Consider the following 27,378-nt stretch of genomic DNA (forward strand, 5'->3'; position numbering starts at 1 on the left):
ACTGACTGTCCATTTTAAACTCTACCTTTGCCTGGACAATGTAGCTTGATAATGTGGAGTTTCTTACACGGAGTGATGTTTTCCTTTGGGGTATCACAAGGAAATCTTCTTTCTGTGTTTACTTCACACAGCAAAGAATAAATTCTTGTTTAAGACTGTGTTAGCTTCCCTTGCTCCTGTAGCACTTCTATAATCACCCTCTCACAGTGTCTGTCAGATGTACCTTGAGCTTTACCCTGTTTAGCTATTTCTGTGTTTATCCTCAGCAGGCAGTGAACTCTGAGGAGTTTCACTGGGTAAAGTGATCTAAGGAGCTTAGGGAAGGACTCAGCAACCTTGTGCTGTGCATGCTGTGCTCCTCGAGAGCACCCTGAGTCCCTGGGGTGGGGTTCCCACGTGATCCCACCCAGCTGCTGCCTCATGCAAGTCAAGGATGAGGTTCAAGACCTGTTGCTCCTTTGTGAATAGTCTCAAGCTAGAGCTCCCAGCCTCTCTGCTGGCTTTTTTTTGGGTTATTGTGGGGAATTTCCCCCAGTGGAATCACTGTAGGGGTGTGTGTTACTGAGAGAGCTGCAACCCTCTGTTTCATGGCAGCTGAAGCCCAGAGTAGGCACTGGAGAGATTGATAAATAAAATAGAACAGCACCAGTAAAACTACTAATAAAAATGAGCTGAGATCACTCCTCCTCAGAAAAGCAATACTTAAATGTTTTTCAATTTCTGGAGTGGGAGGGAAACAAATCAAAACAAAACGTAATTGAAACATCTGGACTTCAGACCACTTAATTTCTTTTTATGTCTGTCATAGATTTTTGTAATGTTCTGAGAAATCAATCCAGTATAATTGATGTATGTTTATTTCCAATTTTAAGGTCATCAGATCATCTGTTGTGCAGAAAATGGAGCTAATAAAAGAGCTCTTGTCAGCCAAGCGAGGGACCAGTGAACTCACCGTGAATACAGCAGAGCTGAAAGGAGACCTTGATCTGGCCAAGACACAGATTGGAATGACTGAATCACTCCTCAAAGCTTTATCTCCTTCAGACACCTTAGAGATCTTTACTAAACTAGAGGTAGCATGCCACAGATGGTGTATATTTTATACATTTGTTCGTAATTTCTCTCTTGGTCAAGTGTTCGTAAGTGTTCATCCTGTGTAAATTGTAGACTACTGGAATAACTCAAGTGAAGAGCCTGGCTTGAATATTTCCCTAAGCTGCCAGAAACATGGAAGAAAAGCCTCTTTTTCCTGGATTTATCAGATATATTTAACCCCTGCAGCTGTTGGAAATGGTTAATCCTAGGTACAGCAGCAGTATTGCCACCCAGGATATGTTCAGGCAGTAGTGCCTGTTTGGATTGTCTGTTCTCCAGGACTGGGTAATACACAGAGGATGCCTTTGTGCCACCTGAGCCTGGCTGCAAGGGGAGCTCCCAGTAGACAATTTCAGCCTAATATTTGCTGAAACTCGAGCTTGGAGGCTTAGGCTGGCAAGATTTAAACCTCCTGTGGAGCAGTGAGTGGATTGTGTGCATTGTGGGTGTCAGACCTCTAGTGTTTGGGGCAGTGAAATCACAGCCATGGAGGAAAGAGAGTTTTAATTAATTTTCTGGCTCCCTCTAAGTTACCTTTCAGCCCATAGGGTCTTGACAGACAGAATAAGGAATTTAGGGGGTGGAATAATGCCTGTGGCAGCTGAGGCATTATAGTTTGTAGGTATTACATGCTCTGGAACATACAATGGCACTATTCACGTATCTATTCTGTGGTGTTATTTGTGCATACAGGTGTACACACACTGCTCAAGGAGAGTTTAGTGCTTATACTTTCCTACTGATGGCCTTGCTAATGCCAACATAATTTAAGAAATTATTTTGACACACTGGAATTGCTAAACCCTTTTGCAAAACTCTAGGTTGTACTAAAGCACCTCTGTGCAGTGAACTGCTTGGCCTTCAAAATTCACTTTTAAAAACTTCTCCTGCTTTGTTCTTTGGGTTGTTTTTTTTTAACCTTAGGAGATACACCAGAAAATTCTGCAACAGGAGCACCTTGTGGTATTACTCCAGGAAGAGACAGATTGTCCTGATGTGGATGAATTAAATAAGCAGCTTAAATGTGTCACTGATTTATTCAATAGCAAGAAACATGTGCTTCAAGATCACTTTATGGGTGTTTTGAATCGTAAGTGAACACATTTCAACTATTTACCTTTACAGGTTTGAATTGACCACCATAATTACTTAAAGGTTGTGCAATTAATTGGTTAGGTGTCTGAAACTGCTTTGATATCTCAAACTGCCTCAGGGTTCTGAGCACGATAAAGATTTGCAGAAAAATGGATTTTGATCCCAGAAAGCCACTCCAAGTATTTGGCTTCTTATTTTTGCATTTAAAAAAACTAGATAAAAGAAATGTAAAACATAATTCAAGAACAAATGTATTTAATTTAAAAATACAGAAATCCAATGTTTTAATTTTTTTCCAGTTGTTTTTTATCTAAAATTAGTTACAAGAATAAAGTGTTATTACTCTTTGCTTTAAGCAGACAGAGGATTGTGCAGGTGGGAAATTTGGCCCAAAGATAATCTCATGTCTTCAAATATTTTTTAAATAGTATTAATCTGTGTGGAAAAGAGAAAAGTTTCCACTAGGCTATTCCAGGTCTTGTTTACCCAAACTGCTGTGTGTGTTAGCTAATGTTAGCTAAGAAAAATAAGAGCTGCAGCATTTTCAGTCACATGTTCTGTAGTGAAAAGCAACCTTTGACAGTAGCACTGATAAATGTAATAGTAAATTGTCTGAAATCTTCATGTTAAACAGGATTTTCTTTTACAGAATGCAATTAATGAAAAAAATTGGAATGTCCCTTTTTTTTTCAGGTCAGTGCAAGAATTTTAATGACTGGTTTAGCAGCACTCAGCTGTCTCTGAAGGACTGCTTTGAGCCCTCAGAAACAAAAGCCATACTGGAAGAAAGACTACAGAGGCTAAAGGTAAAGTATTAAAATCTTGTAATTTCTAAAGCTGATTGTTCTTGCAGTGTTGCTCTTTTCACCTACGAGGCTGTTCTTGGGACTGAATTCACCTGCAGTGGTTTTATAACTGGAGTCTGGAAGAGCATCTCATGTAACTTAAAGCATTAGGAAAATAAGGGCAGTGAAAATAAAACTTAATTGAAATGAAATGTCAGTGTTTAGGTTCAGACAACTTGGGCAAGTGAGGAGCAGGACAGTAGTTGATGAAAATCAGTGGACCTTGACCAAGTACTTCAGTGTGCAAGGCTGCAGAAACTCAAATATGTAGAGAGTAGCGTGAAATTCTGACCCCCAATGGACTCAAATGTGAAAAAATTTGCATTTGATTTGTTGTAGCGAGATTTTCTCTCCAAATCAGACAGAATGAACAGAAGACAGATGGAAAAGCCACAACATCTGCAGGGAGCAATCACAGTTAAGCAGCAGAAGGAGATAGAGTGATGTCAGTGCTAGATTTGGATGCTGCTTGCCTGTCTCTGTGTGTACCAGTACTGTACAGAAAACGAGTCATCAATTCCACTTTCTCCTTATTTTACAAACAGCAGCTTTTCCATTTGCATGTGCAATAGTCAGCAAACTGGGAATTAACATAAATTCTTTTTCAGGAACTGAAATTGCTGGGAAAAAAATACTGGTGGAGATAACAGGAGCTGAAAAGCTCTTGTAATATAAATATCTATTACACTACAGCAAATCTGACAAATGGATCTTGTGTTTGTGTTCTTTTTCAGCACTTCCTGACATCTGAAGGCAGAGATAGAGACATCCAAGAGGTTAAAGCTTTACTGAATAAAGTGAAGCCTTACTTGCCCAAAGCCAGCATTAACCACCTCAACAGTAGTGTGAGGGATCAGGAGGCAGAGCTGCAGAGGTTGATCTCCAAATGTCAGAAAAGGGAACAGGAGCTTGGTGCCTCTCTCCAGCAGCTCAGCAGGTAGGGAGCTAATCTTGTGTCTGACATTTTAATCACAAGTGGTATCAGATGATTCATTATTAAACAGCCATAGGGAATGGCAAGCAACCCTTCTTTTTACAAGAGATGGTATTTTAATCAAATGCTTTGTTGTATGTTCCATGTGGGTTGTTTTTTCAATTTCATAGCAGACCTGTATGGAAACTATGGACAATTTCATTGTCATGAACAGAGGTAGTTAAAATTAGGCTTATGTTTAAAATATTGCTTGATCAGACACATTTCTGTTATTTTTTAATAACATATTTTATGTTATTTTTATTTTAATAACATATTTCTGTTATTTTTTCAGCAAAACACTGCTGCCAGCAGGTTTTAGCCATATGATGCCTCTCATTTTGACCTGAGTCTCTATTTGTACCTCCTTTAGCCTTGAAGAAAGCAGCATGGCCTTGAAAGAATGGCTCTCTGCTCAGGAGGAAAAAGTAAAAGAGCTCACTAAAGATGATACAGAACTTGAAGTTGTCTATAAAACACTATTAATGCAGAGGTATTGGGTTTTTTGGTCACTTTCTAAGAACTGTCTTCTAAATGAGATAGTTCCATGTTGTTACAACAAATAGATGTTGATTAATTTATTATTTTTATTTTTCAGGAAACCATTTGACTCCCTGGCTCAGCTGTCAAATTCCTTGGAGGATGCTGGGCTGACAGAGTATGAAACCCTTTCAGAAGCTAGTAACCTTATCAGCAGGTACCATGCTCTGATAACACGTGTCAGTGAAATGGCAGGGAATACCGAGAGACTTCCAGTGGAAGGACAGAATTTTGAAGACCTTGCCCAGGATGTTTCTTGCTGGATCAGAAAGCTTGAAGAGGCTCTTAATAAAATGAGTTCACAAGGAAGTGAGTTGCCATCAGATGAAAGGATTAATCAGATAAAGGTATTGTGTTAAATATATTCCTTTTCACCTCAAGCTAATGCTTGATGAGTCAGTACCTTCTGAAAGATACTGCCACTGCTCATGGCCTGTAGTTTTGTCATTTGAGCATTTTGTTTATTTGTCAGAACAATATGAGTCTTCTTTGTAGAGAATAATTAATAAGTCATCTTAATTGTCCCAGACTTTGAAAATTAGATGATCTACCTGTATATGTGTTGGCTATGTAATATATTAGAAGAAGACTTGAATAGCAGTGTGAAAAGTATGAAAAAAAAAATAATGGTAGAACCTTTTATTTTGTAACCAAAAAAAAATTTTATATGCACTGCTTCTGCTTCTTTTTTAATACAGGAAATCACAGGTCTCAGAGATGAAGGTGAGGCCAAAATACAGAGCATGGTGGCTCTAGGAGACACTGTATTGAGAAATGAGAAAAATAAGAAGGCAGAGGTTCAGCAGACTATTTCTGAGCTCCAGAAAAAGTGGGAAAACCTCTGTCAGCTGGCCACTGAATATAGCAGGTAATGTGGAATTTGCCAAGAGGCAGTGGAGATCACTTACTCCTATATTGATTTTTTTCTTTTCTTCCTGCATCCATTCAATTTACTTTCTGTTCTTTGGGGGCAGAACGAGGTACCCACACAAACAGTTGTACTTCTGCAGAGTTGTGGAGGGGCAGGTCACAGTTTGGCCTGAATGGTCAGGTGGGGAATAGCCAGAGATACTTTCTGGTGTGGCCATGGATAGCCAGAGAATCTTCTGTGTCCTCTTGTTACTATTGAGCTCTCAGTAAAACCAGCACAGGAGGCGCTCAGGAAGATGGAGTGTTGTGGCTGTGTTGGATCCAGCACAGCAGAATGCAGAGCTATTCACACTGTTAAAAACAGGAGAGGAGGTGCTCTGCATGCCTGAGGAGATGCTCAGGACCTTGCAGGATCAGCCTTGTGAACAGCAGATGCACCACAGGAGCAACAGCAGTGAGGAGCTGGAATGGGGAACTTGATGCAAGAGCACTTCACGTATGTGAGGCTGTGTTTTGTTTATTTGCCAAAAAAATGAATCTTGAGGGGCAGAACCCAAAACAATGAAGCTTTGTTTTTGTCCTCAATTATCCTGCTGTACTTTACAGAATTATATCCAGACTGTTTATTTGGATTTGTTTGTGTGGGATCATATTTTCCAATGTTGGCATTTAAGTTCCATCTGGAAGATATCTGAGCTCCATCACTAAATGTGAACATACAAATGTTACTTCTGTCTCATTGCATACTTCCTGTGGACAAATGCAACCTGTTCACTTGCAGCAGATCAGCATGCATGCTTATAAAGCACACAAAGAGAAATCCAATGTAAAGGTCAGACAAGTAATCACTGGATTGTACTCTCATACCCCATATTGTGTGTGCTGGTTTTGTTGTCTGTATCTCTAAAACACTCCCCCGCCCAACTACATGTGATGAGTTTCTTCTACAGAATATTCCATTTCAGGAGGCTGTCATGGGAAGTCAAGGAAAACAGATTCATAACCATATTGTGGTTTTTTAAACAGAATTTCTGCAGTGAAAAGCAGAAGAATATAGAGCATGAGCATCACATCTCAGATGCTAGAAACTGTGGATTTATAGGTTAAGGTTTAAGAAGGTTAGTCATTTGTCCTGCATTTAAGTCCAGTTCATCTGCAATAACTTCTGTGTTTTTTCTCACCTTGAAAATTCCAGTCTGATCAGTAATTTAAAATCTGGGGAAAAAAGTATTCAGTACACTCAAGTTCGTTCTAATGGTTGACTAGCTCACACTTTGACATTTTCCAGGTAATCAATACATTTGTTTTTTTGACACTATTAAACACAGCATTTTTTTCTTAGCCCTCAAGAGCAACTTCAGTGCAACAGGGAGCAGTATGAGCAAAGCAAAGAAGATTTGAAACAGGCTCTAATGGAACTGGAGAAACAGCAACAGGAGATTTTTGCCCTTCAGCCTGGTTTGGAGGAGAAGCAAGTTCAGCTGGCAAACTATGCTGACCTCCTGCAGAAAACAGAAGCCTTGACCTCCCAATTTAGCAAATTGAAAAGCCAGGAGAATCTACAGGGCCACACTGTTGATCCCTGCTTCACAGACGCAGAATGGTCAGAATTAAAGCACCAACATGAAAATCTGCTCAGCCAGCTCCAGGTTAGGACCTCACTCTCTTTCCTTTCCTGTTGGTTGCAGTTCTCATTGTTCAGCTGTGGTGTAATTCTGGTGGGAAGGTTTTGGGTAAAGCTGGGAGTGGAGCAAGTTCCTCTGAAAAAGGGCAGGGAATATCTCCCCCTCTCTCTCTCTCTGAGGGATAAATACTGAAACAAATGAGACCCAAGTAAATGTGAAGAACATTTTGTACCTGTATGAACAGATTTGGATAGCTATAATATGAAGCATTTGCTCTTACATTAGCTTTTCTTCCTTTGGGAAGGATGAATTTGGAAAACATCTGAAAGATTCTTTTCCAGCATCTTGCTTGTTCTTGGTTTCACCCAAGGTGGTGCAAATTGCATTTGTATCCTGTGTGGCATTCTGTCTCTAATGTTTCATCCATTTTAAGAGAAAGCATCCTTTTTACAAGTACATTTTTATGAAATGCCAACCCTTCTGTTTCCTGCTATTCATTAAAATTTTGTTCATGATGGAGTCCATGATATGCTGGAAAGAGAGCAAGATAGTTTTGTGTTTAACCTGTGGTTAGCCAGATATTCTATGGGGAAAAAGCAAGTTTGTTGTGCTGGTGAATCCTGGAAAAGCTGTAACAGTCTGTGGATGATTGTTTGAGATAATGGTGGACTAATCCTAGAAACTCCTTGTTTCTAGACCATCATGCAGACATTGGAAAGCCCTGTTCAAGAGGACCAGCAGGTTCAGGATATGACAACAAATCTGAGCACTGAGCTGAAAATTGTCTCTGAGAAGCTTGCTGAGTGTGATGGTCCAGTAATGGAAGAACCATCAGCTGAGCAAAGTCAGTTGAAATCACAGGATGGTCCAGCAATGGAAGAACCATCAGCTGAGCAAAATCAGTTGAAATCACAGGATGGTCCAGCAATGGAAGAACCATCAGCTGAGCAAAATCAGTTGAAATCACAGGATGGTCCAGCAAGGGAAGAACCATCAGCTGAGCAAAGTCAGTTGAAATCACAGGATGGTCCAGTAATGGAAGAACCATCAGCTGAGCAAAATCAGTTGAAATCACAGGTATGTTGCAGTTTCTGCGTTATGGAGCTCATCACATCTGTAAAAGAGAACTACTCATGGTATCAAACTAAAAAGCTATAAAACCTTTCTAAAATAAAAAGTATGTAGTGTTTCTTTATTGAGATAATTGTAGGACTCAAAACACTCTTAATGAACTGGGGGGACCTTTACTATTGGCTGAACTGAGGGTTCAAGCATGCAGTTTGGTTGGTTAGGATTTTTGGGTTTTTCCTCTTGGGGCTTAATGAGGAAAGAGATTATTAAATTTGGTATTAGTAAGTGTCTTTAATTTAGCCAGTGTGAAAATTTTTTTGAAAAAAGTCAGTGAGCCAAGTTTATTTCTAAGAAGTGTCCTTCATACATAAATAGATGTTCTTCTGCTCTTTGGCAGAGTGGAAATCAGTCTTGTAGCTGTGAGCATAGAGAGCTGAAATCATGGCTCAGATATGGATCACTGTAATTCCCTGCCCTTCAGAACTTGCTAAACCTCTAAGAAGGAAAAAGGGAGAGGAGGTGAGGGGGGAATTACCTGTTCAGAACTTGGAAGGATCATCATGTACCACCCTGTGTGCTGTGGGATTATTTTATTAACCATAATGTTTTTAGCTTCAGGTGTTCTCTGTGCATAAAAATGGCTGATGAAATTGTTGGTTTGGTAATTGACTTTCTGCAGCAAATAGATCTGCATGTACCTTTCAACACGGTTTGTTGTTCAAAACAAGTGTTTATGATTTTAGACATTGACTTTAGATCTTAACATTAGGTGTATTGAGTAAAGATACTTTTCAAATAAACTGTTTTCTTCATGTTCAAAGGATCAACAGGGACCTCTTAGCCAAAGTGAAGACATGGCAAAGAAAAGTTTGGTTTTAGCAGAAACTGTTAAACAAAACACCTCTTCACCAGAACAGGAGTTTATTGAGGATGAGATAGAAACACTTCAGAGTGAACACAAAGAAAGTTTGGAAGAAAGACTTGAAAATGTCAAGCAAAAGAAGGAAAATATTTCCAGTGAAGCCCTTGAGTTAGAAGATGAGTTTGGTAATGAAATCCAAAAGGAAGATAAGGCAGATACAATGCTGAAGAGAGAGACACAGATCACTTCTGATACTCAAATCTCTGCAGAGGAGACCCCCGCAGCAGTGGAGCTGAAGGAGCCTTTGGAAATGAGTGATGTGAGTTTATTTGTTGACAATAACAACAGTGGAAAGCTGGCTAAAGAGACATTTGAGATGTCTTCTGTGTATTGCATCCTTAATTTCACTGAAGTTAAGCCTCCTGTAAATACAAGTGTATAAATCAAAGAAGTGGAAAGAACTCTCATAACTTTTTATAGCAAGTCTGTAACAAGCCAATAACATATTTAAAACAGCACTTTTCCTTTTAAATACCATTCCATTTAAATGCATGTCACTTTCTCTTGCCACTTAATAGAGCAGGTATCCTCAGACAGGACACGAAGAGAAGTTGTGGAGATGGGAAAATTGCAGATGAACCTCTCTGCCTAAGAGCTTTGAGAGCTTCTCTTAAACTAGGGAGACTTGTTTAGAACTGCAGCACAGTGTTTGTCCTGTTTGTTTTCAGAGAGAATATTTTTTACCATTCAGAGATTTGATGTTAAAATACAATGTTTATGGTAACACAAGCAGATTTTCTTTTCTATTACTTCTCTTAGGGTCAAGATGTAAATGGAAATATGTCTGAGAAAGAGAGGCAGAATGCTCCAGTTTTGGAGGAAAGCAGTGTAGTGTCAGACAGCCCATTACAGGATATCCATCACAGCAAGGACAGATTGGGGCAGGCTGTTCAGGTACATGACAAATGTGTTTTAATATAAGTCTGTGTATATGTGTGTCTGTGTTCATTAGAAATTCATATGTAATCCCTTCAAATTTCTTGGCTTATGGAGGCATGTTTTCCTTATCTGATGAAAGGAATCATAAATTATATTTTCTCCAAATCATCCCCTCAGCCTTGCTCATGTGAAGAGTGCAAGAGATCAAAGTGATGGTCTCTGCAAACCCCCAGGGCTTGGACCCACTTTGTCCATGATGCAAAATCTAGCTGTGATTTCATAAAATCCATCACAGAATGGTTTGGGTTGGAAAGGGTGCTAAAAGTTCATCTAGTTCCAACACCCTGCCATGGACAGGCACACCTTCCACTAGACCAGATTGCTCAGAGCCCCATCCAGCTTGGCTTAGAACACTCCCAGGAATGAGGAATTAAAGAGGTTTCATCACTGCAGGTAATGAGAGGTCACAAACCTGGAACTGCTGATTTTTATGGGACCTCAGGACATTGACACTGTAAAATGTCTTTTAAAAACGTAAATGTGTGCAAAGCTAAGGGAATGATTTGAAGTATTCCCTCATTGACCTGACCATGGACAGATGACCATCAGAATATAACCGTGGGAACTGTCCATAACTGGGATTTCTGGAGAAGGTGCAAGCTCAATAGTTACCAAATGTGTCTAATCAGAAACTTCTAGAACTGTATTAAAAATCATGTGAGCAGTTTCTCCTGTTTACCCTGTTCTGAAACTGTATCAGAGTGGGTAAGATCCCATTCTGGGATGGCAAACTGCTCTAAGCAGGGGCTTCCAGCTCTCTGGGTTTGGGTTACCTCAGCATTTTCCATCATTCATGAAGCTAAACTGAAGATAGAGTAGACAGATTGTGGAGTGGGAAGTTTCTTAGCAAATTTTGTACTGTGACTTTCACTGATTGTAAACATTTTGCATTTTTCAAATCAGGAGGAGGCTGATAAGGAGAACCCAGATATGGACAGAGCTGACAGGTTCCAAGAGGATGTTCTGGACAGTGCAGATCTTGGTGGTGAGGCAGAACTGGAAAGACTGGATGGTGTTGGTATTGAAGGTGATGAATCTAGGAAAAAAACCCATCCAGCACAGGTAACTGGACATGAGATTACACCAGAGGAGTTGAATTTGAGGGTGTTTGTATCCAGTTCAGTTGCTGTGGGGATGATACTACTAAGAAATGAGTGAGAAAAGCCTCAAGTTTACACTGAGCTACTTTGGTCTGATGTGATACTTAAAATGTGGTAACTCACTTAATTCTTTCCTGTACATTTAAAATTGGTATGGAGGGAGGTTTTTTTATTTAGTGATTGGCTGAGGATCATTCCAAATGATATTGCATTCCAGGTCACCTGGATGTATTGTGAAATCTGGTGACCATTTTGCTTGAATACTGTTGTGCTTGACTTGCTTTCCAGACTCCTTATTTACATATTTACTTTGCATGTGTGAGGCTGCATTTGAGATGCTGTGCCCTGTGTGGTGCACCCTGGTACAAGGGGAATTTTGACTCCTAGAGCAGTGTTTAGGAGCCAGAGCCAGAATGAGTGGGAAGAGGCCAAGTTCCTGTTGGAGATGAAAAGGCTGACAGGGGTCTTGTTGCTGTCATCCCCTCCCTGAAGAGGGGAAGTGTTATAGAGCCAGACTCTTCTCAGAATTTCAGTTTTAGCAAACTCTGTGAGATACTGAAACCTCCATCCAGCAAATCTCCAGGTTACCCATGGGACTATCCTGCCTGGGTTTCTAAACAAACACTCTCTGTCTACAGTACAAGTCCTCAGGAAAAAGCCAAACCTTTAAAAAAAGCATTCAAGACTGTGTCCAGGAGCACATAATTCAAGGTCCCTGCTTAGAATAATGAAATATGAAGAGTGTAGGTCAGAACACTTGCAATTTATTCTAAAAATTTATAACAAAATTACAGCACTGCTTCTTATAAGTGGTTTCCTTTGCAATAACCTTGCTCACAGTAAATTATGAGGTGTAATTATGGTTTTCCTCATCTACCTATAATTATGGGCTTCATAACTTTCTCATCTCAAGCACTGTAATTATTACTCGGCAGGTTTGATTAGAACTTTTTGATTACTGGTTGCTTTTGTTTTTCTTACACCAGAAGGAGCAACCTAGTGATGTTGAGAATCAATCATATAGAGAAGATGAGGGGCAGGTTCAAGAGAAGCTGTGCCAGAAGGGTCAAGCCCTGGAATCTGCAGCAGCTGAGAAGGATGGTCTGGGATTGAGTCCCCCAGCTCCTGCACATGAGGTAACCCACAGCCTGTTATTTCAAGTGAAATGTGGCAGTTGTTCAGTTTTTGTTCCCACCTGGCCCTCAGCTGAAGTTGTTTTAAAAGAAGAGACAATTACATCAAAATCAAGACCATTCCATACAGATCTTATTTATGTCCATGATAATTTTGAACTTCATCCAAAGTGCTTGCCACATCATAATTTTCTGTGGGTCTGTTCAAAAGAGAGTTCACCCTGATTTTTAGAGCCATCATAATCAGTCTTTATGATATTTAGAGTTTCTCTTCAAACTGTTAAGCAGCACAAACTTTGTTCCATGTTATTACAGTCAGCTATGATAGCTTTTCTATTGTAAGGAAGACAGATCAGAGAACTGAAATCCAAGAGTGATCCAGCATAAGAAAATAAATGAAATGAAGTAGAGAAAGGAGAAGGGATTCAAGTTGAATTAATGACAAGTTACATTACTGAATGACTTTACTAAGTCTACTCTACTTTAAGAGTAAAGGAGTTACATCACAAGTGCCCTGTGACTGTTGGACACCACATTCTTAATTTGAAGGTAGGGCTAAATCTAATCTTCCTTATAGGCAGGTCCACAGCTGGCCTGTCCATGGGCAGGTCTTACCTGGGACTTGCAGATCTGCAAAATCTCCCAAGGGTCTTGGGACTTTGAAGAAGTCCCTGCTAACTGGAAGCTGGCAGTGTTATTTTGATTTACAAATAGGGTGTGAGGGAAGATCCAGTAAACCACAGACTGTTAGACTAACCCCCATTCCTGGGAAAGTTATGGAGATCATGCTGGGTACTACTGAAAAGCATTTAAGGAACAATGCAATCATCATAGAATCATTTAGGTAGAGAAAGACTTCTAAGACCATCAAGTCCACCATTAACCCAGCACCAAGCTCACCACTAAACCACGTCCCCAAGTGCCACAGGGAGATGTCTTTTAAATCCTTCCAGGGATGGTGACCCACCACTGCCCTGGGCAGCCTGTTCCAGTGCCTGACCACCCTTTCAGTGAAGGAGTCTTTCCTAAAATCCAGTCTAAGCCTCCACTGGCACAGCTTGAGGCCATTTCTTCTCTCCTGTCACTTGTTACCTGGGAGCAGAGACCAACCCCCCTTGGCTACAGCATCCCGTCAGGGAGTTGTAAAGAGTGATAAGGTCTCCTCTGAGCCTCTCTTCTCCAGGCTAAACAACCCCAGACTTGTGCTCCAGACCCTTCCCTAGCTCCATTGCCCTTCTCTGGACACACTCCAGCACCTCAATGTCTTTCATGCAGTGAGGGGCCCAAAACTGGACACAGAATTTGAGGTGCAGCCTCCCCTGGCTGTATCCATGGAGGCAGTGTGCAATGAGAACATCACACAAACAAGGAAAACAAGTACACAGCAAGGTTTTTCTAAAAGTCAGGACACTTCTTTGTGTCTTTTGATATGTTGATATTTCAGTCTGGTGAAGTGGATTTCCTCCTTTCTGTGTGATAGCTTAGCTCAGTTTTAATGCTTACTTCAGTTCTATGGCACTCCAAAGGCTCTTGAGATTAAATCTTATGTCTGAATTGATACAACTGTTATGGTTATGTACACAGAGAAATTGAAAAGTTCTCCAACTGACTACTTCATGAGTGGCCTCTTCAGTTTTGACTGAAAATAACCAAGAGTTAAAATGAAGAGAGCTATTCTTCTCTGAGAATGTGTACTATGTGCTGTATCTTTCCCACACTTGAAAGCAGATATATTTTGCATAGCTCATGACCCATGAAGGGACAAATGACAGTGACAGCTTACAGTGATAATTGACTGTTTCTAGTAAAACAGTGTCCAAAGTAGCAATACCTGAAGTTTATCAGACAATAATTTTTTTACTGTTGCTGGTTTTAGATGTTAGTACCATGGAGAAGCTCACACTGCAGTAATAGCTGTTTATTTGTATGCATTCACTCATATAAATTTTATACATGGAACAGATCATCAGATAGGTATGGGATCATCAGAGACAGATACTGGGAGAAGGGAAATGCAGAGAGATTTTTAAGGGATCATCATGTAATCCAGCTAGCCTGTGACCTTTCATTTCTGATGCTGTCTGCAGTAGCTGAAGGTGATGTTAAACCTGGCCCCAGCCCAAGTGACTTGTCCTTCTGTCATGGGAATCACAGGCAGTGCCAGGGACTGGCTCTGAAGCCTCCTGATCCCTCCCCACCCTGATTGAGACATGACTCCCTACTGGTCTCATCTTACCCTAGATTTTGGATAGCACTTGTGACAGTGGCAGCCATGGCTTTGTGTCACAGCCAGGCTGCTTCATGCATGAGCTGCCCTGTGAAGAAGAGCTGAAGAGGTGTCCTGGTGAAGGACACAGCAGTGTTGTTGGGCAGGTGCTGAGCAGAAGGAATGTGGGTGTGAGGAGAGGATAAAGTTCCATGAATATGTAAGGAAGAGAGGGAGAAGACACAACAGGCCTTTGAATTTATCAGGAGCAGAGGTGGGTGCAGGGAGGATGTTCTTTGAAGGTGAGGGTGCCAGAGTTTCACTAGAATTGATGGGCAGAGATTTCAAAGCCACCTGAGCAGTGCTGACAGGAGGGGGTGACTGCAGGCATGGGGGACAGTGATGGAGTTTCCAGTTTCTGGGTCCTGATTGATCCACAGAGGCTGTGGGGGAAACCTCATGTTTTTTGCCAGGATTTAACAGCCCCAGCATGGCTTAAACATGTGAAGCAAAGTGCTGCAGTCAGAAAACTTATTGGTTTAGACCCTTCAGAAATAAGAATCTTGTTTTGTGTTGTAGGACACAGGTACAGAAGTGGTTGTCCAGAAGGAACTATTTCCCGCAGTGCAGGTAAACAATGAATATTTTGAAGAGGAACAAAAGGTCAATGAGCTGAAAAATGAAGTGGCTGAACTGGATATGGTGCTTATAAATGAACAACTAAAAGAGCTGGAGGTATGGAAACTGCAAAGCCATTCCTCATTTTTAATGTAGTGATACACTGGCAGAATTGTGATTCACTTGGGCAAACCAAAGCTGTTGCCCATAGCCTTATCTGAGTTTTAACTGCATAGTTATTTAGTTTGTCTGCAGACACCTTGATGCATGTCCATGTAAATCCCACAGTTTGTACTGCTCTTCCAGAGTGCAGTGATACACCTAGGATTGCTTCCATGATGTGCTCCTTTGCTTGGGATGAGCAGGAATATGTTTGTAGGTGAATCAGTATTTAGCTGTATTTTGTGTTGAAAGCTGAGAGTCTAAGATCATCCTTTAATCTCTCCTCTCTCTGTGGTGGGCTTGATTGTAGAATTTAAAAGCTGAGCTGGAAACGTGGAAAGCAAAGTCTCTGTGCCATGGTGAAGAAGCAATTCCCAATGGAACAGGATCAAGCAGAGCAGAGCTGCAAACCACAGAGCCCTGCTGGGACAGGCTGCTCCAGGAGCTGGAAGCTGTTAAGGCAGTGAAGCAACAACAGTGCTGTTTAATTAATGAATACCAGAAAAATCTCTCTGCTGCACAGTCCTCCATGAAAAATTTGTCAACAGAAAAAGATAACATAAAAATGTAAGTATAGTGGAGGGGTTTGGTTAAGAGGTTGCACAACAAATATGGTTCTACACTGAATTTTGTGACATGCTTCAGTAATGCTCAGACAAGGGTATGGGGTTATATCCACTTCAAGAGAAGTCTAAGAGGTTTGTAAGTTTGTGAACAGTTAAGCAGAAGAATTTCTGGTGGCTCTTTGCTATCCTTAAACAACATCTACTCTCTTTATTCTTTAGGCAAAACAGAGTAGTTGCTGGGCTAAAAACCTATAAAAATCCATCTTAAAATACATATTTTTTTTTAATGTGGCAGATGTGAAAGACTCATTTTTCTTTAGAGACTTCTTAATTCTAGTTTTTTTTCTGAACGAAATATCTCTTTATTCTGAAAACTAACCTTACTTGATAGGAAAAATTCCATGGCAGTAAGTAAGTCTACATTGCCAATTCAGAGGTAACCAATGCACAACAAATATTTACTGTGTTTTGTGAATTAGTCTTCAAAACACAGAACTAGTTTGTCATGGTAATGTACCAAAATAATTTGAAAACATTTAAAACTTATGAAATTGTTAATTTACTGAAAAGAGATTTTAAAAAACGTAATAAAAATCCATCTGCTAAATGTATTTTAGGTGGGCATTTTAAAATACTCCTGGAAATAGAAGATAAGTAGATTCATTTGGAAGAGTTTACCTTGCATGAATGGAAATTTCTCAGTTTTTTTTAGAACCAAGTTTTATCTTCATTGTCAACCAGAAATTATTATAAAATGTTAATTCACTTAGAGATGATGTTACACTCTTCCTGACTTTTAAAATGAGGGCTACATTCTAGATTAGTAGACACTGCAATTTTAGAGAATATATAGTAGAACATATCATTTTTGCACAAACATCTATGAATAGTGAATGCTCTACAGATAAGCAAGAAATAATGATACTGCAAGGGTGGTTGGGGAACTCCTAGAGAACATTGAGAGATATGCATGATTAAGTGAATAAAGTTAGTGAATTGTGCTCTAAACAGTGAAATTTGTTTTTAAAAAGTCTCTGTATAAGGAGAATTCATTCTTTTTAAACACTACTCATGTTTTTTGCCAGGGGTCCTATGAACAACACAGTTCTTCTGGAGAAAATTAAGGCATGCATAGAGTCCTTACGGAAGGAAAGAGATGTCTTAAACCAGCTGCAAAGTCAGCAAGAAGTTTTATCTCAGCATTTGACATGCATGGATAAAGTGTTGACAGAGAGCCAAATGAGGCAGCTGGAGCACTGGTGGCAGCACATGGAACAAACAGTGCAAAAGAAACATGATCAGGTTGTGGCAGAAATTGATGAATTTAACCTGCTTATGAACAAAGCACGGGATATCCAGAGGCTGATACAGGAACAGTATTTGCAAGCAGAGTTACATTCCTCAGCTGCAGGAAAAGCCAAAGACCCTCTCATTTGGACCACAGAGCTACAGGACATTAAACATGGTCTTTCTCTATTAAAAAGGAGGATTGAGCTGCAGATGAAAAGAATTTGGAGTGATCAAGAGAAGGTGGCTTTGGAGAACTCTATACAGGATTTGCAGAGCAAACTGGAAGCGTTATCAGCACAACAAACTCCTCAAGAGGATATTCAGACCACTGGTCCTGCTCTCATGAAACATGAAATGATGAAGAGGCTGAAAGAAAATATTTCCTGGGTCAAAGACTCGCTGTCCCACCTTGATCAGAAAGCAGCACTTTTCCCCAGTGATGTCAAATCACAGATCAGAAATTGTCAGCTTATGAACACAGACATCCTGAACAGAGAACCTGTGATTGTATCCCTGGATTATGGGCTCCAGCACATCCTTCCCAGCTTGGAGCCAGAGGAGGTCTCTGATATGACCTTCCTTTTACAAACGTTGAAGAATTCATACAAGGCTCTTGTTTTAAAGTCTGCTCAAAGATTGCAGCACTTGGAGCTCCAGCTGGAGGAGAGGCAAAGACTCACTGCAGAAATAGACAAAGTTCACTCTCAGCTTTGCAAAGCTGAGCTGATGGCCAGACCTGACCCAAACCAAAACAGCAGCTGCTCAGAGCTGGTGAGCCAACAAGCCATTCTAAAGGAGATGCTAAAGGACATACAGGAAATAGAAGAGCTTATCTCATCCCACTGTAAAGAGAGTCAGGTCACAGCTGGGCAGCTGAGCCTGTCTGAACAACTCTTCTTGATTGATCAGTTAAGGAGTCTGAAGAATAGAGCAAGGAAGACACAGAGGCAAATTCAAAGTAAACTTCATGAAGTAGAACAGAAGACGGCTGTCTCCAGAGAGTTTGCTGAAGGAATAGCTTCATTGCAGCAGGATCTTGATGACCTGCAGGATGGTGAAATGAACCTGAAAGATGATGAATTAGTAGGTGCCAAGCAGGGTCTGAAGGACAAATGCAAAGCACTGAAAGAAAAAATGTTAGCTTTTCAGTCAAGTTTGTCACAAGTAATGAAGTACAAGGAAATATTTGAATGTGTAGGTCTGAAATGGGACTCACTGCAGCTGGATGAATTGCAAACTAAATTTTCTGAAATTAAAAATAAAATTAAAGAGAAAATAATACACTTGGAAAATATTGTTGGAGAATGGGATAAGATTCAAGGATTGCTAGATGAAATCCAGACTGTGACATCCACTGTAAGAAAAGAAGCTAATATCCTAAATGATAGCTCCAGCTCTTCTCCTGCTGAGAATGTCATATCTGCACAGATTCTATTGCAGGCAGTTCAACAAATCTTGTACTTAACCCAGGAGGCAGCAAATCAAATAAACAAAAATGAGGTCTTTGATACATCCTTCAAAGAATCTAAGAGGAAAGAAATAAAGTGCCTGGAGAAAAACGTTGAAGAATTAAAGCAGTTTCTTCAAAACTTGGTCTCTGGGCTACAGAGTGTAAACAAGAAAGGTAGCCAGGATGAAGCAGAAAATATATTCCACATCATAAGGCATATTCAACTAGAACTCCAGCAGCCACTTGTGATAGACATAAATACAATGCAGGATGAAAAGCTGCGATGGGAAGCAATTCAGAATATGATGGAAGGAAAGTTTTCTGCTCTTAAATGTATAATGGAAAAAGAGAGGGAAAAACAAGAAGAGAAATCTCCTACTGCTGCTATAGAATTAGAGACACTGCAAGGCTGTGAAGCACAACTGAAGGCAGACATTGCTGCCCGTGTTGTAAGTATATTTAATGAAAGTGAAGCATTGACATATGCCTTTCCCCAAGAATTAGATTAGGTGTCTGACTGTGGCATTTTCATGACTCACATCCTCATTTATTCTAACAGCTGAATTGGCCTGTGATCACATCTCCACATTGGTGGATAGGATGGGAATCATGACAGAAACTAAGGACACAAAGAAAGTTGTGTTCACTTTGATTATGATCAATCAGTGGGGATTAGCACAAGAAAAGAATGGTAAAGGAAAAGGAAGGAAAAGGCTGTGTTGAAATATTCAGCTGAAGAGAGACTGGATGCAGTCATCTTGTGAGGCAACATTTTCAATAGTGAGAATGATAAAAAATCCAAGCACCTTGTTTCTACTGTAAAGAGAAGCTTTAGCAGTTGGGAGCAACCAAGAGGATTAAAGCACAGGTCAAACCAATGTGATCAGGAATGGTGAACATAATTCCTGTTCTGAGGGCCATAAACACATGGGTTACAGCACTGCTCTGTGACTACACAAGTAGCAAATGTGTTTGCCACATGTCCTCCCTCACCTCCTCACACCAGTGCTGGGAGAGTTGGTCTCAAAGACAACCAAGTGTAAAATTTTAAGACCATGTGGTGATCCAGAGGAGCACAGCAGCATTATTTTATTGTTCCTTTCTCTTTTTAATGCTTTCAGAATGCTCTGGAGGAGGCATGCAGGGCTGGTGAGCTTTACACCATGGCCCTTCAGAGGGCTGCCAGGTTCCTGGAGGACTCTGAAGCTCCAGCCCAGGCTGCTGCAGCAGAGCTCTGTGGCTCAGTGGAGATCTGTCAGACTCCACACTGGAAAGAGGAAGAGTTCAACTCTGCAAAGGCTGACTTAGAAAACCTGCACTCCAAGCTGAAAAACCTAGTGAAGCCAGAAGACCAAGTATGTCTGGAAAATGCTGTAAGAGAACTGGTGGAAAGGAGTTTGGCATTAAGGAAGAAGGCTCAAAGAAGGGAAGCTGATGAGCAGAGGTGGGTTTAAGAGATCTCCATAGATCTTGTTCCTTATTGTGAGAAACTTGGCCAAAAATAAATCCAGTGTTGTTTCTGCTCTAATAGAAATTCAGGTAGTCAGAAATTTAAGCAGGAAGAAGGGTAAGCATTCCTGTTGTTCTCAGGTGTGCTTGTTAAGGAAGGAAAATTGCCAGACAAAAGCCATATTGCTACCAATTTACAGTGCAGTCACTTCTTGTATATTCCAAAATGTGGGGCTTGAGTGGGAGTCACAGAGTGCCAGAATCAGAAGAAAGCACATTTCTAATCTGTAGTGCAGTGCTGGTGGAGGTCAGAATAGTTTTCTGAGGATCCCTAATTCATGTCTTCCATAGGCTGTTCTGGTGGCTTGGGAAGGTAAAACCCAAACAAGTCACAGGCTGTAGTTTCCTTCCTTCAGGTACAGAAGAAATCTGGAGGGCCTTCAGATACATGCATAGAGAAAGTTTGGGAGAGAGAATAAAGGATTTTTAAACTGCTTGATCATGTTCCAGTGATCAGTACCTCAGGGATCAAACCTGAAGTGTTTACCAAATGCTAATTGACTATAACTTGGAAACAGTCAGGACTAGTAGTTCAAAAGGGTTTTTTTAAAACTTTTATTCTGTTGGGCATTGTGGTTGGAGAGAGGAACAACAACAACAGCAACAAATTTTAATTGATCCATTCATTGTTTCATGCAGGTATTTTGAAAAACACAAAAGCTACGCAGAAACCAAAGATAAAGTGTGTGTTAATCTTAAGAAACTGGAAAAGATGCTTAGACAGTCTTTGTCTAAGATTCCAGTGTCTTATAAAGAAGCTTTGGAGCATTTGGAAGACAGCAAGGTAAGAAAGGCTCTGAAGAAGTTGAAAAGATCATGCAAAACTAATGCAGCTATGCATACCATGTGACACCATAGTAGGGAGAAGTGGAATTCTTTATCCTATATTTATGTATATATAAAACCACAGAATATATTAATGTATTAATATATTTATAATCTTGTTAAAAGACCAGGTATAATAGATCATGTGAAATAAATATATCTTACTGCTCTAGAAATGAGACATTTTATTTACTCCATCTTTCTCCACAGTCTTAGCCAACAGAACTCCCTCATAATGACCATATTTTACCAGCTCAGTAGAGTGATTGCCATTTTCCTAGAGGATCCTAATCATGTTACTGAATACTTCATTAGTACTCCTGACTGTAGCATTTTATTTGTTGATGTGTTTGTTTTTCCTGTAAGATTCTAGTCTCCAGCATTGACTCTGCTGAAGAGGATCTGGTGAAGCTGAGGCAGATCTCTGGAGAGATGATGAGGTTATGCAGAGGAAGTGACAGAGCCCTGGGCAGGATTGTTACAGTGCTGTGGGAAAACTGGCTGGGTTTGCTTGAGGCAGCCAAAGGGCTGGAAATTACCTGTGAAGAACTAAAGCAGGAATGGAAATTCATCAATGAAGAGGTGAGTTGTACAACATCTGTTAGTTTGGGGGGGAGTCGAGATGGGACTGTGAGAACAATGGCCTGTAAAGGGCTGAGATCAGGGCAGAACATCATTTCCCACCCTTTCTTGAACCCAAAGTCAGAAAAGGTGGGGGTATTTATTCAGTCCTCTGAACCCAGAGCAGCTCTGCACAGGGTTACATGCTTTGTTAAAGCAAACTCAGAGGTTTTGTCACTCTTCAAAGGTTCAAGATCTGACTGTGTAATTCCCAGGAGTTAGTCACCCGTGTGAGTAAATAGACAATGTAACTTCAGGTGGTGGAACAAAAAAGCACTTTATCTCATGCTCTGCCATGCTGTTTACTTAGCTGGAACGAGAAACAATCATTCTGGATAAGCTCCAGGAAGAACAGCCAGAAAGCCTTAAAGAGCAGGAAAAGGCCACCAGAGAGGAGCTGGTGGAGTTACTTGATTTTGTGAACTCATTTGAAGAAAACATCAACCAGCAACAGCTCCTCTTACTCTTGCTTCTTCACCGGATCAGAAACATCCTGAATGCCCCTGACAATGCCGAGGGGGAAGCTGCCCTCCCTGCCTTGGCTGAGATAAAGGCAATGCAGGAGCGCTGTAAAAAGTAAGTGGTGTGAAATTTCTGGTGAAGGTGTGAGATAAGCAGAGGATTTTACTGGATAGCAAAGAATATATGAAAGCTGGAATGCAGTTAAAATGACAATAAATGCTCTCCTGGGTCAGACCAATGCTCCATCTCACCCTTCTGCTGTCTCCAGTATTGGGGGATATTATTTAGGGAGAAGACATGAGCCTGGCCATATCCTTTGTGGGCTGCAATTTGTTTTCAAATGCAGTAGGAATCAAGGAACAATAGTCAGTTTTAGAGGTTCCAAGTGCTTGTGAATTTTAAGATTTTTCACTTTTAGGAAAATCAGACCTTGTGCTTTTTGCAACAAGGCAGCTTTCATCTGAGTGCCACTGTCTAAAATTCTCCACAAATGTTTTTTTACAAATCTGATTATTGTATTCACCCTTCTCTGGGTTTGCTTTTGTGAACAACATCTGCCAGCATCTTCAGACTGAGAACCTGACCTCTGCTATTTTAATATGCCTGCTCTCTGGTTTGGTTTACCAAATAGCACTATCTGAGGACTCACTTTAAAGAAACTGAGATAAAGTGATATAGAACTCATAAATTTAACAGCAGAGAAAGTCCCTAAATTACAGACAAATGTGGTTCTGGATATATACCTACATAATATCTGTATTAAGCATGCTCTTTGCTCCTACTTAGAGTCTAAAACAATGTATTCTTTCTGGTCATCTTGCATAGGTTGTACAAAAAAGCTCAAGACCATAAAGATTCTGTGAAAGCTGAGATTCAAGAGAGGAACAAGGTCACTGAAGAAATAAGTGCTGTGACAAATGCATTGCAGAATGCTGCATCTGTGTTACTGCAGGATGCTGATGGAAAGGCAGAACAGCTGGAGGTCGGTAACAGCTCTAAACTCATGAGCCAGCATTGCTGTGGTGGGACCTTGAATTTGTCAAAATTGGCTGGTTTTCTATTTAAAATTATTTAGAATTAGAATTTAGAGTTGTGTCTGCTTTTTTACTGAGTTTGTTGTGTCCAGAAAATTTTTCTACTGCAGGTGCTTTATGCCTGTTCTTTTCCCTCACATCCAAACTTGGCTACTCCAAGCACCTAAAACTTACCCAAAAGTGAGTTAAGACCTTATTCCTGTTTCTGACAGCAATGGAACAAGTAAATGCTAGCAGCAGTCCCATCAAATTATCTCTTTTTAGCAGGATGTCACAGCAGGCCTGTTCCTTTTGAGAAGACTGAGCTGAAAGGATTGAAGAATTCATTAATTTTATGTAGTCCAGACACCAGTCAGCCAAAATCTGCAGGGCAATTTCATCTCTTACTTCCAAAGAAAATCTAGTTCTTATGAAATTTATAGCATTAGTCAGGACTCCACTGCATCTATTGAGTGGAAATATCTATTTCATTTTGAGATGACAAACCTGATTTAGCTTGGCAAAAGTTTTAAATTCACCCACACAGATGAAAAGGGAGAAGTGTAATTGTCTCTTCCCTTAGGAAAAAACTTGGGACAGTTTTGCTAGGTATCTGCTTTCCAGCTAAACAATCTGTGAAATGTGAACGTGCAGTAATACACAGAAACCAGTTTGCAGGGACATGCTTTGTTTTGGAGACAAGAATTGTAACTGATTCTTTCCAGTTCAGGTCAGGGAATCTGTGAACTCCCATAAATATTGGCACAATCTTAATTGGGCCATTTGACAACAGCACCCTTCTCCCTGAGACAGTGAGGCACACAGCTGTTTCATGGTGTTGAGGGTTTGGGTTTTTTTAATATCAGACCCAGTTGTTATGGGATGACAGGAAATTCATCAATCTCAGTGACATATTTCTTCTGTCTGTTGCATTTGTGCAAAGGAGAAGATTCCCAAGTGAAGACTATGAATTAGTGGATTACCATTACTGCTGATTAAAAACAGTAAAGGCAGTTAATTTTAGTGTCTTTCATTGCCTGGTAGGAGGTTTGGATAATTTTTCCCAATAACATTTGAGTTTCTCAAACAGCTGAGCACGGGGGAAAGGAACCATAAAGCCAGCAAACAGAACATTCCAACTTGAAACTCTAGAAAACCTTCCAAACAAATGAATTTCTTCATTCTTCCTGCAGGAGGACTTAGCTTGGATTTTATTTCTAGGCCACAGGCTGTAGACAGTTGTTCAAGTTTCTTTTATCTCATAAAACCTACATTCTTTGTGCAGAACTGGAAACTACTGTTTTGAGAGGAGCCTGCTGTGCTGCTCTGCGTAATTGCCTGAAAGCAGACACTTCAGCCTGAAACCTGTTGCTTTTTGTGGCCTTTGTGTTGTTTATAATAATGAAGGGATGGACATTGGCTATTAAACTCTTTCAAAGGGAAAAATGCACCTTTGGCAAAAAGGAGAGCACAAAGGTTAACATTTAATCATAGGAGCTCTTGAGATGGTCCCTTTGCTGTGGCTGTCAATGAACATCGGTGCGTCACTTCCCCAGCATGGAGCAGTATCAAGTTTAATTAATTCTTACAGATTGAAAAGCATCATTTGATTAAATGAGTCACTATTGCTTAGAGTTTATCTGCTTGCAGAGGTAATCAAATCAGGTTTGATATCACAAACCCAAATATGGTTAAATTTCCAAACCATAATCATGGTGGGAAATATAAAACACATTACATATGTGTGTGTATACACATGTATATGTACACATACACACGTGCACTCAGTAAAAACTGGGTAAAACTGCTGAAGTTACTCTTAATTTTGTAGGAGCTTCAGAGTGTGATTGGCAGAGAGAGAGAAGCTCTGGAGGATATCATGGAGAAACTTCGGATCAAGTACTCTGAAATGTACACAATAGTCCCTGCAGAGATCGAAACACAGCTGGAGGACTGCAAGAAAGTATTGCACGACCTAGAAGAGAAGGTAACTGTTGATGTGGTTTTCATATGCATCTATTTGCAATGTATAAATCATTCCTCATGCTTAGGGCTCTTTTTAAAATAATCTTATGGTAAGCAATGTCAATATAAAATTTAATTTTTTTATTAAAAATGGACATGGCAGAATCTTTTGCAATAATTTTTAATATTACATAGATGCTGTCTTCTTTCCATTCTGACTCTTAAACTGGGAACTAGCAATCAAAGTTGATTGCAAAGTTTGCATGGCTTAAAGGAGGAAATATTTTCAAAACTAGGTTAAAAAAGGACTTTGAAACAGGATTTTTTTTAAAGGTAATTTGCACATGTGGTAGGGTATCATGACATGGTTCTTTTTACCACCTCTGAGAACATGATCACCTTCCTTTAAAATCAGGGAATTTAAATAACTGAAGGCCATTGCATCAGGCTTTTGCAATATATTCTATCTGCAGGGGATATTAGCAGAAAGCAAAATTAAGCAAAATTAAGCAAAATTGGAGCAATACTCTCAGTTTGGGGTCAAATTTTTAGCCTGATACAATTACCATCATTGTACAATTACCATCATACTTACTCATTCGTGTTATTTTAAAAATGAAAAAAAACCCTTTCAGTTCTCATATTTCAGAAATAATAATGTCCAATCCTAATTTTTAAGGTTAAATCTCTGTTAATTTGATACAATTTGAAAGTTTAATAAAACACTTTTGAAATCCAGTTACTTTTTTAGTGTCTATCAAATTACTCATATTATCTTACGTAAAATATTAAGCAGCATATTGACTAAAGCTTATGAGTTCTAATTTGGTTAACTTTATGGTTTCTGTTTCAAAATGAGGCTAGTCTTTTCAGAACCAACAACTGGGAGGAAAGAAGAGAAGGAAAGCAAAACAGTATTTATGCTTTGGGTTTTTTTTGTTGTTTACTGCTTCATTTACCAAGATATAAAAGGTTATCCCAAAGCACACATTACCTGTTGGAGTGAAAGAACTGGTTCTGGAAGCTAGATAATGTTTGCTTCTCATATTTAGGTATTGGAAAACATTATAAACTACCTTGGAATTTTTCAAAATGCTTTTAAGAAACAAAAAAATTCATGGTGGAACTGGAGGTCAGTTCAGTAACATATTAGGAGATACCAGCATGTGTTAAAATGAGTTGTCATATTTTAATGTCGTTCTGCTTTCTTCTAAATCTGCAAACCAAAAAATGAAAATAAATTGTATATTTGATGCCATAAATAATAAATTGTATGTCAGTAAGAAGTATTGAAATTATAACCCTGCTTTGCTGATAACCAGAGCATTGACAGATGCAGTGTTTTTATCCTGAAGAAATAGATGAAGTCAGAGCTTGATCTGTTTACTCATTTCCAGCTGTGTCACATCACTCATACATGATTCTCTCTTGTTTTAAAAGCTGGCACTACAATTACAGACAATTTTCCATGTTTGGTATATTCCAGGATAGTGGTAATGGTCAAGTGTTCAGTGATTACAACCTGAATTCCTTTTTCCCAAAAGTCTTAGGCACTAAGTGCAGACTGACTTCATAGGTTTTCTGGTATAAACAGGAATATTTCAGAGGAGCCCTCTAGTTCTTTCTGTATATATTTATTTTGATTAATTAAATTTTACCAATACAACATGTAGGTACTTTTTAGAGAGGTTCTGTTGGAATCTATAAATGATGTTAATAAAATTAAGAAATGAGTAGATACTGTATTAACTAAAATGGTCTTAGTTCCTCATCCCACAACAAGGATAAAGTATTTCAGTACTAGGAGCTTCAAACTAAAATAACTATTAAATTAAAAATCCTTGGCATTGATGCAGCTGAAACTGTTCAGTGTGCATTTCCCCATAAATCCTAGGGCTGCAGCACACAAAGAATTTACCACAATTTAATGATTTCCTGGTGCTTGGCTGACCCTGGCAGCTAGCAGGGTTTAGTGAGTAAAGATGTCACTTTTGGGCAAGATGAAGGACTTTTCTCACTCCCTGCACTTCATCTAGTCCCTAGTAACCTGGTAGCTTATGCTGTGCTGCTCAGTCCTGTGCTTAGGCAATTATTCAACTTCAGCTTTGAGAGTTTTTCTACAGAAAATCAGGCCCTCCAGTGCACCAATTTTTCATTTCTGTGGAGTCCTGCAGAGTGAAATTAAGTCCTCAGACCTTTCTATTTTGGTGATAAATCTCCAAGTTTATATTGAGAAATTGGCTGTGCATTGATGCACTTGGATATTCCCTTATTTGTTACATGGAAGTCACAGCTGTCAGCTGAGACACAAAGGTGTCATTCTGGATTTCTTACAGCATAAATCCAAATGTGACCCTTCCCACCATGCAGCATGAGCAGCCTCTGTCAGAGATGAGAGCAGGCTGAAGCAAAGCACCCAGGGAGCTGCAGTGCCTCCAGTGCTTCTTTCCTGCTTTTCTGAGCCAGGCATTTTTTAATGAGAA

The 27,378-nt window shown here is 39.8% G+C and overlaps 1 protein-coding gene across 1 annotated transcript in view; it reads left to right on the forward strand.

Moving 5' to 3' along the window:
• Window positions 1-27,378, forward strand: part of SYNE2 (spectrin repeat containing nuclear envelope protein 2) — a 159,082-nt gene that overhangs the window by 42,676 nt on the left and 89,028 nt on the right. The window contains exons 34-55 of the mRNA XM_071426258.1: window positions 873-1,073; window positions 2,020-2,185; window positions 2,884-2,996; window positions 3,770-3,972; window positions 4,382-4,501; window positions 4,607-4,895; window positions 5,247-5,416; window positions 6,761-7,067; window positions 7,740-8,120; window positions 8,936-9,295; window positions 9,796-9,930; window positions 10,879-11,037; window positions 12,062-12,211; window positions 14,994-15,149; window positions 15,505-15,761; window positions 16,846-18,949; window positions 19,622-19,944; window positions 20,649-20,793; window positions 21,201-21,416; window positions 21,766-22,031; window positions 22,743-22,899; window positions 24,762-24,917. Coding sequence (XP_071282359.1) covers window positions 873-1,073; window positions 2,020-2,185; window positions 2,884-2,996; window positions 3,770-3,972; window positions 4,382-4,501; window positions 4,607-4,895; window positions 5,247-5,416; window positions 6,761-7,067; window positions 7,740-8,120; window positions 8,936-9,295; window positions 9,796-9,930; window positions 10,879-11,037; window positions 12,062-12,211; window positions 14,994-15,149; window positions 15,505-15,761; window positions 16,846-18,949; window positions 19,622-19,944; window positions 20,649-20,793; window positions 21,201-21,416; window positions 21,766-22,031; window positions 22,743-22,899; window positions 24,762-24,917 — 6,534 coding nt within the window. The remainder of the gene's footprint in view (window positions 1-872; window positions 1,074-2,019; window positions 2,186-2,883; window positions 2,997-3,769; window positions 3,973-4,381; window positions 4,502-4,606; window positions 4,896-5,246; window positions 5,417-6,760; window positions 7,068-7,739; window positions 8,121-8,935; window positions 9,296-9,795; window positions 9,931-10,878; window positions 11,038-12,061; window positions 12,212-14,993; window positions 15,150-15,504; window positions 15,762-16,845; window positions 18,950-19,621; window positions 19,945-20,648; window positions 20,794-21,200; window positions 21,417-21,765; window positions 22,032-22,742; window positions 22,900-24,761; window positions 24,918-27,378) is intronic.

Source organism: Agelaius tricolor, unplaced genomic scaffold (assembly GCF_023055355.1).
Source record: "Agelaius tricolor isolate 1412-34295 unplaced genomic scaffold, bAgeTri1.0.p SCAF_5, whole genome shotgun sequence".
In the NCBI taxonomy this organism is placed as follows: Eukaryota; Metazoa; Chordata; class Aves; order Passeriformes; family Icteridae; genus Agelaius; species Agelaius tricolor.